At 38.6% G+C, this 17,213-nt stretch overlaps 1 protein-coding gene across 8 annotated transcripts in view; it reads right to left on the bottom strand.

The window, feature by feature from the left end:
* Positions 1–4,993: 4,993 nt before the first annotated feature.
* LOC129779532 (leupaxin) overlaps positions 4,994–17,213 on the bottom strand; it is a 126,607-nt gene continuing 114,387 nt past the window's right edge. For all 8 annotated transcript variants that reach the window (XM_055787077.1, XM_055787076.1, XM_055787082.1 and 5 more), the window contains exon 9: positions 4,994–6,066. In XM_055787077.1, coding sequence (XP_055643052.1) covers positions 5,800–6,066 — 267 coding nt within the window. In that variant the 3' untranslated portion in view covers positions 4,994–5,799. The remainder of the gene's footprint in view (positions 6,067–17,213) is intronic.

Here is a 17,213-nt window from a genome sequence, read left to right as displayed (position 1 = left end):
AACTCTAAACCAGGCTTAAGGCAGCATCAGCGTAGCGGAGAAGCTGTAACTCTGGGGAGCGAAATCAGCACGAAATCGTCCACCACGGAAGTAGATTCGGTAGATTCAGTGTATATTGTTGTTAGGTGTTATTTGAATGTTAAGCCTGGTTTAGAGTTCCCGTGAACGTGAACTTGAATAGGTGGTGGAATAGTACGATCATTTCACGGTGAACTACATTGCGAACAAACAGCTCAAAAAATCGTGGTGAATAGAATGATTTTGTTCACGTTCACGTTCATACAAAAAAATCGGCAATAAACGTGAAGTAAATAAACATCGATCTTCAATTAGGTAATTCGGATAAAATATACAGTTGTTCACAAATCAACCCGAAGCACCGAAGTTTTTTAACCCGCGCAGAGATCCGATTGAATGAAATTGCATCCATATCAAATATTTCATTGAAAACTTGAAAATTGCTAAACATATCCTTTTACAGATCACGGTGAAATAATTTTCAGAATGCCTTGGGACATTCGAAGTTGAACATGAACGGGGAAATATTTTGACGTCTATAACCCTCCTGAAACTGACTGCACTAGCGAAATAAGCTCACTCCTTTCTGAGTTCGGCCCTTATTACCCTATATTATCTTTTTTTTCTCGGAGACTTCAATACAAACATGTTAAATCCTCATAGAAGCTTAAGGCTTAAAGACGCTCTTACGACTTATGATATGCACAATGTAGGAACTGAGCCAACTTTTTTCTACAGAAACGGTTGTTCTCAATTAGATCTCATGTTGACAAATAGTGCATCTTGCATACTCAAATTAAACCAGATTGAAGCCCCCGGTTTTTCCAACCACGATATTGTATTTGCATCGTTGAATTTCAATACAGTGAATAATGTGAGTGCTGTTAGATTCCGTGACTATAATCACATGGATGTTGATGGGTTAAGAGAAGAGTGTAATGCTATTGACTGGGATGATTATTATGATATGATTGATCCTGACGCTCTAACGAGTTTTTTCAATGAAAAAATCAAATATCTTTTTGATCAATACGTTCCTATTAAGACATTTGTTCCTAATCAAAGAGCGAATCCTTGGTTCAATAGTTTAATTGGCATAGCCAGGATTGACCGTGATTTGGCTTTCAAGCAATGGAAAGCTACCCGTTTAGAAGAACATCATGATTTGTTTAAACAACTTCGTAACAGAGTTACTACCATGATTCGAACTACATAAGCTCAATACTTCAACCAAAGATTAAATCCTCTGCTGCCACCCAAATAATTATGGAAAAGACTCAGAAATTAAGAAATTTGCAAAACATCCATTGATTCTTCAAATTGCTTCGATGCCGATGAGATCAATCATTTGCGAATAATTTTTCTACAAACAACGTTAGTAATTCTTTAGTGGTAGCCCGACCCCTTAGAAGTTCTTTCCAATTCAATCTAACCACTGAAATTGACGTTATAAACGTTGCGTGACGTTATATGTATGAAGTAGGTCTAGATGAAATACCGTTAAAATTTATCAAGATTATTTTGCCTCAAGTTTTGGACCGGATTGTTTATCTTTTCAATTCGATTATTCGATCGAGCAGATTTCCTCCAACATGGAAATGTGCGAAAGTTATACCTATTAAGAAAAATGCATCTAAAAACTCGCTTGACAACCTTCGTCCTATTAGTATTCTGTGTGCTTTATCCAAGGTATTTGAGCGTATTGTGAAATCTCAAATTTGTCACTATATTCATAACAACGAACTTCTCACTATGTTCCAGTCTGGAAATCGTTCAAAACATAGTACCAAAACTACTATGCTCAATGTTTTTGATGACATAGGTGTTATTTTGGATAGAGGAAATCCAGTAGTCCTGATTTTACTAGATTTTTCAAATGCAGTAAAGGTTTTCGAACATTTAAATTGTTTCCATTCACAAGCATAGCATACGATTTTGTAGTGTTCAATTTGAGGTTATTTTTTTCTGACCCATTGTACAAGTATCTGAGATCTTCATTTATTTTCCGTACCCCACTAGCATTTGTTGAAACCACCAACTGTCTTGGGTATAAAATCACGTCTAATCTCAAGTGGGATAATTTGATACTCCACCAATGTGGAAAGATATACGCAAAACTTAGATTTCTTCAAATGGAAGCATCGCTTGTGAGTAGGGACACAAAATTAAAATTGTTCAAAAGCTTGATTTTTCCACATTACATTGCATGTGACTTATGGTTGATGCAAGCATCGGCCACCGCATTTGAACGACTACGCGTTGCACTAAATGCTTGCGTATGATATGTTTTCAACTTGAACAGATATGCGCATGTTTCGCACTTACAAAGCATCTTGATTGGATGTCCGTTTGAGAATTTTTGTAAGCTACGCTGTAGCCTGTTTTTGTTCAAACTGATAAACTGTGGGATGCCCGACTATTTATTTTCCAAGCTAAATCCAAATCCACCATCGTCATCGCACCGCACACCATGGAAATTCTTTTTTCGTGAGAGGTATCGCTTTTTGGAATTCTTTGCCAAATGAGCTGACAATGGTCAGATCTGAGAGTTTGTTTAGGAAGAGATTTTTTTGAGCACTTTAATTAGAGATGAAAATATTTGTTCTGTCATTATTTTTGTTATTTAAATTTTAAGTTTTACTTTTGATGTTGTTGTTCCGCCACAGTTAATATCTTTGTAACAATTTAAAAGATGTAGATCTTAAGTTACTAAATAAAGAATAATAATAATAATATTCACCACTGTTTTCACGTTCACGTTCACCGAAGTCGGTAAACTATGGTTCACTAACATCTCGATTCCATGGTGGAAATTCAGAATCGTTGTGAAATATTGAATTAATCCACTTTCATCAATATGAATTGCGTTTAAACATGTTTTTCAACTAGAAGATGTTCCTCCCTATCGTTTCAAGATGTTTTCCTCGCGTTCTATATATGGACTGATGAATTATGAACAAAAAAGTGTTTGTCCGCGTTCACGTTCACAGGAACTCTAAACCTACCTTTAAATACAACTTGTAATATTGTGAAGTTATGAATATATGTAGTTTGTTAAAAGTGAATATAGTGAATGTGGCACTGTGTTCTTAATTAAGGGATGAAATATTCGTTATTGTTTGTGCTAGTCGTTTTATGTAATTGTGTCTGCCGTTGGAACTGATGTTGAATTCGGTTTATGTGCGCATCACCGACGGCAATTTGAATTTGTGGTGGGAAAAGGTCCTTCTCATTCAGTGCTGGGTGTCCGGAAAAAATGAGCTTTCGAAGTGGACCAGGACCAGTGGGTTCTATATCTATTTATCATAATTTTTTTTCTGTATTATAGTGACTTTCAACGCTTCTGGCTGGTTCATCACTTTTACCTTCCATTTTGGAAGAATGTCGGGAGTGAGAATTGAACTCGTGATCTTGAGCGTGAGAAGTATGGATGTTACCTCCACGCCAGATCGGCTCCACTATTTATCATATGTTATCCGATCATTACGGCTAAACTTGTCGATATTTTAGTAAATAAAAATTAAAATATGGATATAAAAATATGAATATGAAATCATTATCTAATTTTTAACATAAGATTACGTCTTTCAGTAATGGTACCAAATCAGAAAGCATTTTTCTATTTTTCTACAAACAACGTTAGTAATTCTTTAGTGGTAGCCCGACCCCTTAGAAGTTCTTTCCAATTCAATCTAACCACTGAAATTGACGTTATAAATGCAATGTATGAAGTAGGCCTAGATGAAATACCGTTAAAATTTATCAAGATTATTTTGCCTCAAGTTTTGGACCGGATTGTTTATCTTTTCAATTCGATTATTCGATCGAGCAGATTTCCTCCAACATGGAAATGTGCGAAAGTTATACCTATTAAGAAAAATGCATCTAAAAACTCGCTTGACAACCTTCGTTTATTGTTTGTGCTAGTCGTTTTATGTAATTGTGTCTGCCGTTGGAACTGATGTTGAATTCGGTTTATGTGCGCATCACCGACGGCAATTTGAATTTGTGGTGGGAAAAGGTCCTTCTCATTCAGTGCTGGGTGTCCGGAAAAAATGAGCTTTCGAAGTGGACCAGGACCAGTGGGTTCTATATCTATTTATCATATTTTTTTTCTGTATTATAGTGACTTTCAACGCTTCTGGCTGGTTCATCACTTTTACCATCCATTTTGGAAGAATGTCGGGAGTGAGAATTGAACTCGTGATCTTGAGCGTGAGAAGTATGGATGTTACCTCCACGCCAGATCGGCTCCACTATTTATCATATGTTATCCGATCATTACGGCTAAACTTGTCGATATTTTAGTAAATAAAAATTAAAATATGGATATAAAAATATGAATATGAAATCATTATCTAATTTTTAACATAAGATTACGTCTTTCAGTAATGGTACCAAATCAGAAAGCAGGTCACGCTTTTTTATGAAATAATTTTACCGCCAATATTTATTTTATCTCTGAACGGATTTTGATGGTTTGCATTCTAATCGAATCGGAAATTCTTCATTTTTATGGCAATTTATGCATTATAAAATATTGCAATCTTAGCTCCCCCGTATTCTATTCATTGAATTTAAACCACGTAGGTGACGTCCAAATTGAAACCCTATTAAACTGACCGAACCCAACATATTGAGTCCGCCACTGACATTTTCCATTTGTTTTCTTCTGAATTGGGTTCCCCACTGACAGTTCTGCTATGGATTTTCCTAACGATCTTAACATCTGTACGGTAGAAAACTCGACGAGGGTTTCCAACTCTTTGTAGCAAACGCTGGTTGTATATGCTGTTAGCTTTAAGCTAGAAATTTATTTATTTTAGTTTAAGTTGTAACAAAATTCAATCCACTTACAGGACTTGGGCAGGACGAAGTTTGCCGGGTCAGCTAGTGACCATATAAACTTTATGCTCGTAGAGTTATCACTGCTACAGAAAATACAGGAAATTTCGGATCAATAAATGTACTCTCATTTACGCATGACGACTGCGGATGCATTGTTAGAGTTCAACGATTTAGTTCATAGTAGTTAGGAAATATTTGTCTAAAGGATTCACTATCGGGCCCTCTATCTATGTGCAATTTATCTTTTTTGTTGTTGTGAATTTTGGACCGACTGTAACACTCACATACAGATACACCTTACAGCGTAAGAAAAAGATTCCGTTGTCTTGCGGTGTTATAGTTTAGATTCGAAAATCTCTATGGGGCTCTGGAATAATCGCGACCAGAATTATCATGCAATCGTGCACGTAAACTTTACGATATTGCTATCAGTTATTTGTGATACAGGTGTGAAGAATTCACAATTATTTCAAACGTCGCTATTGTTGGCTGCTGTAGTGTGGATTTGTAAGTTTCTGTTAAATACTTGACGGGTTAACGATACTTTGTGGATTTGATAAAGAAAACATTTTCCGAGCTTGATTGAAACTAGTTGTTCTAGGTTGACACTTTTAACTTAACTACAATTATAGAGCTATTCTGTGCTTAGTTTTACACAAGAACAACAAATATATATACTCGTATATGAGGAAGAACAATTTGCCTACCTCCTCAGAAGAAAGTGATTTTTTTTGTAGTAATTGATTAGGTAAGCGTTGTAATGACAAATCGTAGAACAAAAAAGTAGCAGCTACATTCACCCGAAACGAATTGACATTCGAATAAAATACTTGCATATCCAAAAATAATAACAAACGAAACAAAAAGACAGCTACAGGGAAATGGCTAACGTGTATATAGAGGGAAAGGGATGAAACTTTGCTACCATTTTTTTTACCCGAACAACTTGTCGAAGCACTGGTGGCAGTAGGGTTTGTCGTTCTGCTCCTTGAAGGTACCCTTGTTCAGCTGCTTCAGACAGAAGGCGCACACGAAATGCTCCGGATGGAATTTCTTGAACATCGCCGTGATGCACCGTCCGGTGATGGGTTTCGAGCAGCCGGCGCACAGTGAGCCCCGCTTGGCGTGATAGTGCGTTTCGCAGTAGGGCAGACCCTCATGATCGAAGAACGATCCGCCGAGGAACGGTTGGCGGCAGTCCTGGAAACAGAAGAACATTTTAAATGTTATAAATGTAGACCAAAATTATGGTAGAAGCTGTAGCAAAAACCAATTATTTGAAGAGTAGTTTTTTCTAACATCAAACAAATCTGTTGCAAAAAAAAAAATTAAATTCGATTAAATACAGAATCGTTTATCAACTGCCCTGATCTTCTAAAATATCCTTATAGTTTGTGCAGTTCTCAGATTTACGTTAAAATTGGTAGTTTTGTAGGAGCGGTAGGTGCAAACAATATTTTTATATCAAAATACAGATAATTTAATGTTCTTTCGAAAAAATATATTCTTCTACAATTTTAATGACTTTACTTCTCCATCGAAGTTAGAACTCTCTCTAACCTCAGCGGTCATTTTATTCCACGATCTTTTCATGTTTGCAGCATCCCCAGTCACTTTGTAACTTTTCTTCAATTCCGCTTGACAATTGGCTAATGTTTTTCGATTGGGTATAATTGGGGGTAATTCGGAGGTTTGAGGACTTTTTCCTCAGGGAGTGATCCCATTGTCACTGAAGCACCTCTCGAATGTGATGACAGCTTCCCAAATTTGGCCAAAACTTCTCCGGAAGTTTTTGCTGGCACTCTCACCTATATATATCCAGGTCCATTGTCATGTTTGTCACGAGAACATTGGTTTTCTATCCACAGCTGCAAATCCCTTACCAAATCAAGAGCTTCATGGCAAATTTATCTCAAATTTGCTGGAAACGTTTCTCCTAGCAGCGGTCTTATAGAATTTTAGACCTGGGAACTGTTCAAAATCCATCTTCACGTGCGTTTCGTCATCCATCAGCATGCATCCTTCATACTTCGTCAACACCTTGTTGTGCAATTTTCGAGTACTTCTTTTGGCCACCAGATTTTGATTTAGCGTCCTGTTGCTTGCAGGCACAGAAATTACGATAACTTTCTCACATATGGATTCTCCGGATGGTACTTTGGTTAATGGCGATGTCGTAGTCCGAGAGTCTCGGGTTTGCGTTAATTATCTCAATACCTTCAACCATATGTTCTCATCAGAGACGTATTGGGAATTCGCGACGTCTGGTATATGCAGTCGATTCATATGTTTGTGAAAAGGTCCAATATAAGAACTCAATGCCTGGGTTTTTTTTCGTTATTAGTTTGTTTGTCTTCTCCTCTCATCTCACCGTCGCCCACCGGCTCCTAAAAAACTGAACGAAACGGTATGAAATGGAGCACTTCATTCGAAAGATAAAATTTCAACGCGTTATATGTTTGTTACTTCTTGATCCAAAAACATGTTTCAATAGCCCTAAAATTGCTTTCAAAACAGGCTATTGAAATCACACCAATTAGTATATGAGCGAGTGCCGCTCGGAAATCCACTCAGTTATGATTGCGCAACGATTGAGGTACGATCGCTGGAACGAATGGATGTTTCCCTAAAACAGACTTCAAAATCATGAAGCCTGGGGAAATCGGCATTGCAAAATAGATGCGAACTGCGGGTACTTTTGAACTCGCTTGCGTTTCTGCAAATTTGAATGTTTTCCTAACACAGATTTCAAGACCATGGAGCCTGAGGAAATCAGCGTTGAAAAATAGATGCAAGCTGCGGAAACCTCGAAACCCTGGGCTAATTGGAATGTTTTCCTAAAACAAAAAAAATCAAAAATATGGAACCTGGGGAAATTATCATTGCAAAATAGATGCAAACTACGGGTACTTTTGTGCTCGCTTGCATTTTTGCAAACCGGAATTCGTTTTCCCAGTACAGATTCCGAAATCAAGAAGTTGGGAAAATGGGCATTGCAGATACATTCAAGTCGGCAATACTTTTATAACCCCATGCATTTTTACACTTCGGAATTCGTTTTGCCAACACGGTCTACAAAAGCGGGTACAAATGCAACGCTTTGGCTTGATTTTAAGACTGCATTGGAAGATATCTCTTCATGTCGCCAGCTCACTGAACTTCTGCGCATACCATTTGATGATTAGGCAAATGTTGATAACTATTTGCTGCGATAACTACTACCATAATGCCTGGTTTTGGTTGGTTTAAATTGGGATTTGTTTGCAATCAATCACACAGAAGATAGCTCTGCGCAGCGGCGATATCGTACACAATGAGGAACATCCGAGGTGGGAAAATTGCTAATTGAAGAAATACAATTGATTACTAAGCCAACGGCAGTCCTACGTCAACCTTGCGGTTCTATCATAGGCATAACCCGTCCATAGTTTGTTTTGTGCAAATCAGTTGCGAGACTTATGCGCCACCCTGTATACATAAAAATGGATTTCTGTCTTTCTGTCTGTCTGTCTGATTCTTATGAAAACCTGAAAACCACTGAACCGATCGGCGTGAAATGTGGCATGTAAGGGTTTTAGGGGACAGTAAAGGTTTGGCTGCGTAACTCGAGAACTAATCAAGCAAATGGAGACAAATTTAGCATGTGGAGGTTTTTAGGGGACAATACATTTCTCTATGGTGGTTTGACATTCCGTCTTCTCTAAAAGGGGTTGCCATACAAATGAAATACAAGTTTCTGCATAACTCGAGAACTAATCAAGCAAGATGTTACGGACGGATAAATGTCTCTATGGTCTTAGAGCTTAGAGAGACAGGACTAAAAATAAATTAAAATAATACAATATTAAATTTGTAGCGCATCGCGCATTTCGAAAACCAAATGCGCCAGAGATAGCGCATTAGACGAAGGAATAGTGAAATATAAGTAAATATTCATTACCGGTAGTTAGCTAGCCAAGGTGAGAGCGCTGTATGAGCCACTCGAGAGGTGATTAAAATTGTTTTATTTAAGTCTCGCCCTTTATCGCGCATGGAATGAGCGCGAAGGAAGGAGAAGGATGGGGGAAAGAAACAAAAATGATTATTTAGGGAAAGAAAAAAAAATGATTATTTTATTATTATCCTGCACTACGCCACGCGAATATAGATAGGGATTTCTTCGCTGGAATCTTCACCAAACTGAGCCTCTTTAGCGATACCGAAGGGTGGAAACCATGGGATGAATTTTATGTAGCAAATAGGCAGGCAGATAACCGATGTGGTTTCGGTTATTTGAGTAGAAAAAGGGAGGTCTTTTCTCTAGTTAGAGTAAGAATTCGTGTATATATAGTCCGGATTATTACTCAATAAGTTAGTTTCATTTAGTGAAGCAACAGGATCGTATGCTTACGACCCAATGAGTTCAATTTAGTTAGACAAACCAAAAGGTTCATGATAGCAAGGAAATGAGCAAACAGGACGTATCCATTTCTTAAAATCACGTTAACCATCAGGATCAAGTTAGCCGAATCTATCCAGTCAAGCCTAACCAGCCGAGTCCAATATCCGCAACGCCAGAACTCCTAACAGGAAAGAAGTTCGAAAACACTGGTAAGCAAATCCTAAACCGAAAAGCCGAAAAGAACCACTCTGGAGTCGTCAGATTCTGAAGTGTTAGTGGCTGCCGTAGCAGGGATTTGCTGAAGTCTAGGGGCTTAGCCCATAAGAGAGCCCTTAGGGCAAGATTTCGAATATTACCAAAAATCCATCGAAATAAGTTCCCTGTTTAACACAAATGGCGCCAAATTTGCCATTTGAGGGTTCTTGGGTACGTAAAATGTATTGAAATAGCTTCCTCCTCTGAAAGGGGGGCTGCCATACGAACAAAACACGATCTATATATATAAAAATGGATTTCTGTCTGTCTGTCTGATTCTTATGGACTCGGAAACCGATCGACATGAAAATTGGTATGTTGGGGTTTTTGGGGCCGGGGAAGGTTTTTGTGATATTTTGAGACCCCTCCCCCCTCTTCAAGGGGGGGCTGCCATACAAATGAAACACAAATTTCTGCATTACTCGCGAATTAATCAAGCAAATGAAACGAAATTTGGCATGTGGAGGTTTTAGACTGCAATAAATGTTTCTATGGTGGGTAGACAGTCCACCCCCTCTCTAAGGGGGGATTGCCATACAAATGAAAAACAAATTTCTGCATAACTCGAAAACTAATCAAGCAAATGGAGCCAAATTTGGCATGTTAAGATTTTAGGGGGCACGAAACGTTTCTATGGTTAATAGACACTCCTCCCCCCTCTCTAAAGGAGAGAAGAGGGAGGGGTCTGTGTCTGAAAATAATCTGATATTATAATGATGAGTTTTGGTAGAAGTACTAGAATTTTTGTAGTAAAAGATAAATTCAACTGGGTCGATTAGAAGATCAATCAATGAACAGTTCTGCGATTGGACTCATGAACTTGTGCTTAGCAAGAAAACGTGAATGTTTAAAGGTATTGATAACAAAAAACCAATTTTGGGCAGGACGAAGTTTGCCGGGTCAGCTAGTGTTCTATATTACTCGAGAATTAATAGAGCAAATGGAACTAAAATTGGAATGTGACGATTTTAGAGTACAAGAAATATTTCTATGGTGGTTTGATACCCCTCTCTCCTTTGGAAGAGGAACGGCGGATGAATTGAGATTTCGCTACACAGAGAATATGGACATCACTGCTTGACGGGACGAAGCTTGCCGGGCAGTTGGTGATTATTATAAAAAGAGACTATCGATTCGTGGCGAAACAGTTTTATACTTTTTATGAAATCCATGAAGAAAATCAACTTTTACTTAGGGTGTCCGTCTTCACCTCCCTTCCCCTAAGTTATAAATCCTTCGTCAGGAGAATACTCCAAAATAAATCGAAGAGTCTCCCTAAATGAGTGGCTAAATATTCATTATTTTCTAGTGCAACTCGATTTCCGTAAACACTGGTAGTAAACCTAAATTTGAATTCGAATTTGTTTGCGGTTAACAGCTCATTGAAAATTTGACAGTCCGAGACGGAGGAAGACATAACACACGACTAACAATTACATTATGCATTTTGAAGGCAAGGAATTCGTAAAATGCTACAAACTAAACAGTCACGCATGTGGCGCTCTCACTTCAACATGCCAAAATAAACAGAACAAAATTCACAGCAGCAGCCGCAGTGCATCCACCCATGTTTTGCGGGTTGAGAGAGAACATCGCGATTGCATGCTGTCGACGAGATATTTTTAGCGACTCGCGTCACTTTTCCACAACCACCCGCTGCACAATCATTGTAGTAACATTTTTTGGAACGAATTTTTCGCAACTTATTACCCCGTTGAAAGGTAAGTTACGTGCGGCGAGTGCCAAACTGTCATCGCGACTCAGCGTGGGCCTACCTCAAAGGATTTTACTTTTAATTGATTCTCGTCACAATTTGCCTTGAATTGATTCTTGCGCCAGTTGCACTGTGCATCGTCATATTTTCTCCCGTAGATTTGCAATTGGAATCAAGCACGCCTACCAAAATCCTTCAGATTAACACAGACCAGTGATGCTGTGAAACATTAATCATTGTCCCGATTTGGATTCACCAGACGAAACCGACGACGGTAATGTAATTGTGCGATCATAATCTTGTAGTTTGCAGTTGTTGAAAATGTCCCTCCCATTTTGGCTACTGAGATATAGAAGAGAGATATATGTCCGACGACGATGCAACGTTGTAGTCAGAGATGGTTCCGACAAGCCGCTAGACAAGCATTTTTCGAATATAAATTGCAAATTTTCACCAAACAACGCCGACGCTACGATGCTATCATATAAAGCACCTTTGCTGTCTGTCCAATTAATCAAGCGATGATGCAAACTTCAATTTTGCTTCCGGATTCGATTTGAACCGTGCCCTTCAAAAACCAACTTTCAGGGCCACATTAGATAAACGATAAACTACGAGCTTTGTAAACAGTTTTTCCATCAACAATTATCGCGCGCGCTGCGCTCCGATTATGGACTGGTATCACGCGACCCAACCCAAGACGATGGCCAATGAGAAAGGGTTGCTCTCCTACTTCCGTTTGTTGTTTCGCGTTTCAAAACAAACTTTCCAATGGGTTGAGAAACGGAACAAAACAAGAACGTCGTGTGCAGTTGTGTGTGGTGTTGTATTGTGGGTGTCCCCAAAGCACCTGCTGTCATGGCTATTTTTAAGTCTATTTGTTCACACTGCCGGGCGGTGATTTTCGTTTTCATCATTTCATCAACGATGATATACATCGTCTCTCGCATCGGAGAACACGTTCTGCGTGTCAGACATTCATATTTCTGGAGCCAAATTGGAAAATATTGTCAGTGAAATCATCCGATTGTAGATAGGAAAATATGTTTGGTTAGCATTGTGCTAATGGAGCGTGTGAAATATATATATTCTCCTTCCCACCGTTGCTGTTAAAATGTTGACAGATTCATTATGCTTCCGGTTTAAACGATCGGATTCTATCGCTGTCATAAAATTGTTTTTGTATGTTTATCGACGTCAGAGACGACTTACCAGAAGTCAGTTTATGTACTACCAAGAGGAGATTTACATTCGGTCAAGATGTTTGATTTCCGCCGGAATGTAGACCTCTAACCTCTATAATTGTTGCAGTATTATTGACGTAGGACTACGTCTAACCGGAAGATATAGGGGGTGAAATGGAAATCTAGGCACTGAACAAGTAGGAAAAAATGCAAGATTTGGAACGCTTATAACTCGAGCATTTCTCAATAGATCGCAAAGGTTTTTGCATCAATTAATAGGAAATATATCTACGCATCTATCATAACGAATAACATTTCATTTTTCTTGAGATAAATATTTGAATAATTGTGAAATATCAAGCATTGTCAAAATGCACTATGTGCCCATTTTTGATTGGTCCATTTTGTGCTCCTCAAATCGTACCGACCAAAACGGGCAACCAGAGCAGCAGCGAAATAGAATGAAGCACGATTGGAAAGGAAAAAGAAAAAAATGAACGAAACATTGGTCGCAGTCTCACACATGCGTAATTCTCGAGCCAGCCAGTCAGCTTAAAAATCCCCGCTCCGCTGCCGTACCGATCATTCTCATTCAAACCGTACACCACATCGGTTCGCATCACAACACATCAACAAACCAACCCAAGCAGCCATGTCTGGACATGGTAAAGGAGGAAAAGTGAAGGGAAAGGCAAAATCCCGCTCGAACCGTGTTGATCTGGAGTTCCCCGCAAGGGTAGCTAGGCCGAGCGCGTTAGTACCAGTGCACCAGTCCACCTAGCCGGCGTTATATAGTTTCGGCCGCCGAAGTGATCGAGTTAGCTGGCAAAGCTGCTCGCGACGATAAGAAAACCCGCATTCGGAACAGAACACATTCGGTTCGGTGGACATCAAGACAACAGGCAGTTGCAGCGAGTGGCGAGTGGCAAACGCAATCGCAAAACGGCATCAGGTAGCAGAAGAAAAAAGTTTGTTCTTTATACAAACTGCTTTGGTGGCAAATCCAGAACAAGGCGGCATCGAGGGCGTTCGAAATAGTTTTTTTTCAAAACCACGAGTACTAAGTTTTCTAAATTGGAACCATTCCATAAAACAAGGCGCTTTTCAGGGCCATTAAACCTTCCAAAAAAGAGTTTAGGAAATACAGTTCAATGCTTTCTAAAACATTATCCAAAATAATAATAAAACACAAATTGATTTTTTCATAATTTGTTTGCCAGGATATGATGAGTATGTGAATTTGGCAGTTGCTCTGAGCTTATTGATGGTTGGGGACTTTCCTGATTATTCAATTTTCACCAATTCTTAAATTGTTTCCAGATTGAAAGTACAGTAATTTACAATTAGTTCGACATTTTGCTAATTGGACGGACATGTAATGCGACTTATTTAGTTGGACATTTTTGTAAACATAGAGATCCAAATTATGACCCCACATTGAAAGTCGACACTGTACCACTGTCATCGCAAATGTTCAATTACAGGTTAAAATCGCCTCCAATGCGACACTGAGTGGCGCTTCGGCACGTCGCATTGAATGTAATTTACTGTACAACATGTCACAAAGCTGGATGAGAAGAAATTTTCCAACTGTGAAAGCTGTGGCGAGTGGCAAACGCAATAACTAAACAGGAAGGTTTAACCGAACAAGATTGGAATATCGAGAGATAACAAAAACACAACACCAAAGGTTCTTTTCAGAACCATCAACATATTCATAAAGAGTAAACAGTAAACTAATCCATTTTTTAGGTAGATAGGTAGGTATTCACGTAGGAGAAGAAAATAAAACAATATATTAAAAATATATATTTAACAAAAGCTGTCCCCTTTGTATAGTCCTACGTCACTCCGGTTATGTCCCCGACATTACCCACCCGTCTTTTTTTTTTTTTTAGTTTCTCTAAAATTTGTTTCAATTGGAATAATGGAAAAAAATGAAAGCATTCCCACTTTCCAATATTTGAGCTTGTATGTGCTTCTAAAATCAATGAAGAGCACCAAACGTAATGGCGAGGCACAATTTTAAAACATCAATACCACTGTAAAACCAATCGTAGCTAAGCATCGTGCCTTATCATACCCAAACGAAAGAAGGATATGAAGCCCGGTGTTGTAAACGGTCGAAATTTTTCTTAACCATCACACACTGCGCTTGCTCGAGAGTTACGGCACAATTTGTACTGTGAATGTGACCAAGAATGCATTACTCGGTTCCAACAGTCACATCAGAAATAAATGCACAGCCGCAAACACAACCATCAATTGAACGCTTATATATTTTCTATTCCAGCCAAACGTACACAGAAAAGCAATGAAAATATGCTATTTTCATTCTACCATTCGTGGTCATAACAATCCTTTAATTCCGGCTAATGTGACTGTAGTTTTAATGCCATTTGCTGCTTTTTGACGTAGAACCACGTCTTTCATTAAGGGTGCCAAATTAGAAAACAGGTCACGTTTTTATGAAATAAAGTTAACGTTGATAACTATTTTTGCCGCGAACGGATTTTGGCGACTTACATACCAAACGAATCGGAAATTCCCTAAGATTTGTTTGATATGTTATACATTACAATCCCATAGTCTGTATATGCTTTAAATTGATGAAAATTGGAAGCATTCCCATTTCCTCATACACTTGTTCTGTCCATTTGTGTGCTTTCCCGAACAGAGCTTTCGATAACGAGCAACGAAGGGGAAACTGTAAGATGTAAAGTCTCCGTAAACAAAGGAGAAGAAGAAGAACGAAGGGGAATATTTGCCTAGAGTATAAACAGTTGATTTCGCTGAGGCAAACTTTCATTCCTCGTGAGGAAATCGACTGAACAAAATCGTTGCTGGGCGAGCTGGACGGCGAGGGATCGAATGCCTTTCTCAAGGCAATGGGGATGGAGGAATTATATGATGGATAAAGTAATGTTTTCAAAGGGCCTTTTTGAAGGTTAGAGACGAATGAACTGAAGGAGATTAAAGTCTCTCTAATTCAACAAGCATGGAAAGATGCGCTTGTTCTTCCTTGTTTTGCGTCATCACATGTCTTTGTTTCGGACTGAGCTGTGGACGCGCCCAAATTACTCACTCGCTGATGTCTCTGGCATTGCAATCATTGCATCAAACTGACGCCATTGCATGAAGGTTCTGAGCCACACAATTGTGTGGAGAATCATCAAGCTAGGCTATCGTCAGCTCACCAAGAAAATAAATGTTCTGGAATTTTATCAGTGGTTTGGTTTGGCATGACGGTAGAAAAACTCTCTCCACAAAGGATGACAGCTAAGGTAATCTAGACTGGTAATATCAACAGGAAAGGCTTCTGTTGAGAAGAGCGCAAAACGGAGATAAGTTTATGTATATTTAGTTGCTTCAAGTCATCGATATATGGATATTTATGTGCGTACGTGCGTGCTTCATAACCCGAACGTAAAGATAGTGCATCTTCGCTACGCTGAAACCCCATTTGTAACTGCTCCCGCGTGCATTGGCCCTGTAACGATGCAACAATCGCCTAATTTTTTTATGCTATGATTGACGATTGTTTGGTGTTGCAAATTATGCAGCCGCAATGATTAATATAAACAAGGAGGGAAGATAGCGGGAGGAAATATTTGCGCTAGGGTATTAGTTATGAATCTCTGCTAAGTCAAATATTCAGCCTTTTTCCAAGCAGGTAACATTGTTTGTTTTCTGTCATCATAAAGGCTTCGTTGGTGCCTTCGACATTGCATCAATGCATTGACCTGACGCTATGGTGAAGCAGGTGTTAAGGTTGTGCACCAAAAAATTATTTGCTCTTAACTAGGATTGCATTTGCGTTAATCTTGATCATAATGAAGCAGTGCTACTCTTTTCGAGGTTGTTGAGATTAACAGATAGAGTTTATTTCGTTTATCTAGTCACCAAGAAAGTAAATGCATGTATTGTTTTGCGAGCACAAGAATGAATCATCAAACGATTATCGTCAAATAATTCTACAAAAAAAAAACATTTCAGGGCGACCAAACTGGTAGAATGGTTATTTCGTAATTTTCGTAGCATTACAAAATAATATCCGCAGTTTTAAACAAGCGACTTGAATTAAACTACAACGTAGTTCTACGTCAACAATGTGATCGTGTCTTGAACACAACCTCCTATTTTTTTTATTCAGTAGTTAGATGCAGGGTTTTGAAACGAGAGTCAATACATACAAAAAATCGACATAATTTACAATTTTTCTTTGATAAAGCTCGCCTTGTGACTGAAATTGTGTTTATGGTTCCGATATTGTGACAGTCAATAAAATGCAATCTTGGTTTTCGATTTCGTTCAGGCTTTATATGATCGAAACTGACCGTTACATAATCCAGGTGCTAAAAATCGAACATAAAACAGTTTAAACATTTGGACAAACCTGGATCCGAAAAAAAACTGGGTGACACACACGATAGTCGTGTTAATAGCTTGATAGAAAAAGCCAAATAAATTTCTTCCGACCCGTACTGTGGTCATACATATACACGAGCTTGTCGCTCAGAACAAATTCAAAACGTGTTAATTGACATAGAATTTTCAACCATGTGTTAATAAAAATGGCCCAAACAATAAGACGACAAAGTTACTTTTGGAACGTTAGTGCTATTGAAAAAGAAGAAAGAAAAATAAAGAAGAAGAAAAGGAGGATGAAAAGAAAAAAAATATATCGGGAGAACACATGGACTGGTCGCTAGATGTTTCGAAATTCAGTTGGAAGATTTTTATACATCTACCTAACAGTCTGAACCTGGGGCCGAGTGATCATCCGAAGTTCCTGTCTTTGGCGAAAAATTTT

Source organism: Toxorhynchites rutilus, chromosome 3 (genome assembly GCF_029784135.1).
Source record: "Toxorhynchites rutilus septentrionalis strain SRP chromosome 3, ASM2978413v1, whole genome shotgun sequence".
Classification (NCBI taxonomy): Eukaryota; Metazoa; Arthropoda; class Insecta; order Diptera; family Culicidae; genus Toxorhynchites; species Toxorhynchites rutilus.
Note: the sequence above shows the minus strand (reverse complement) of the source record. Positions and strands in the feature narration are given on the sequence as shown.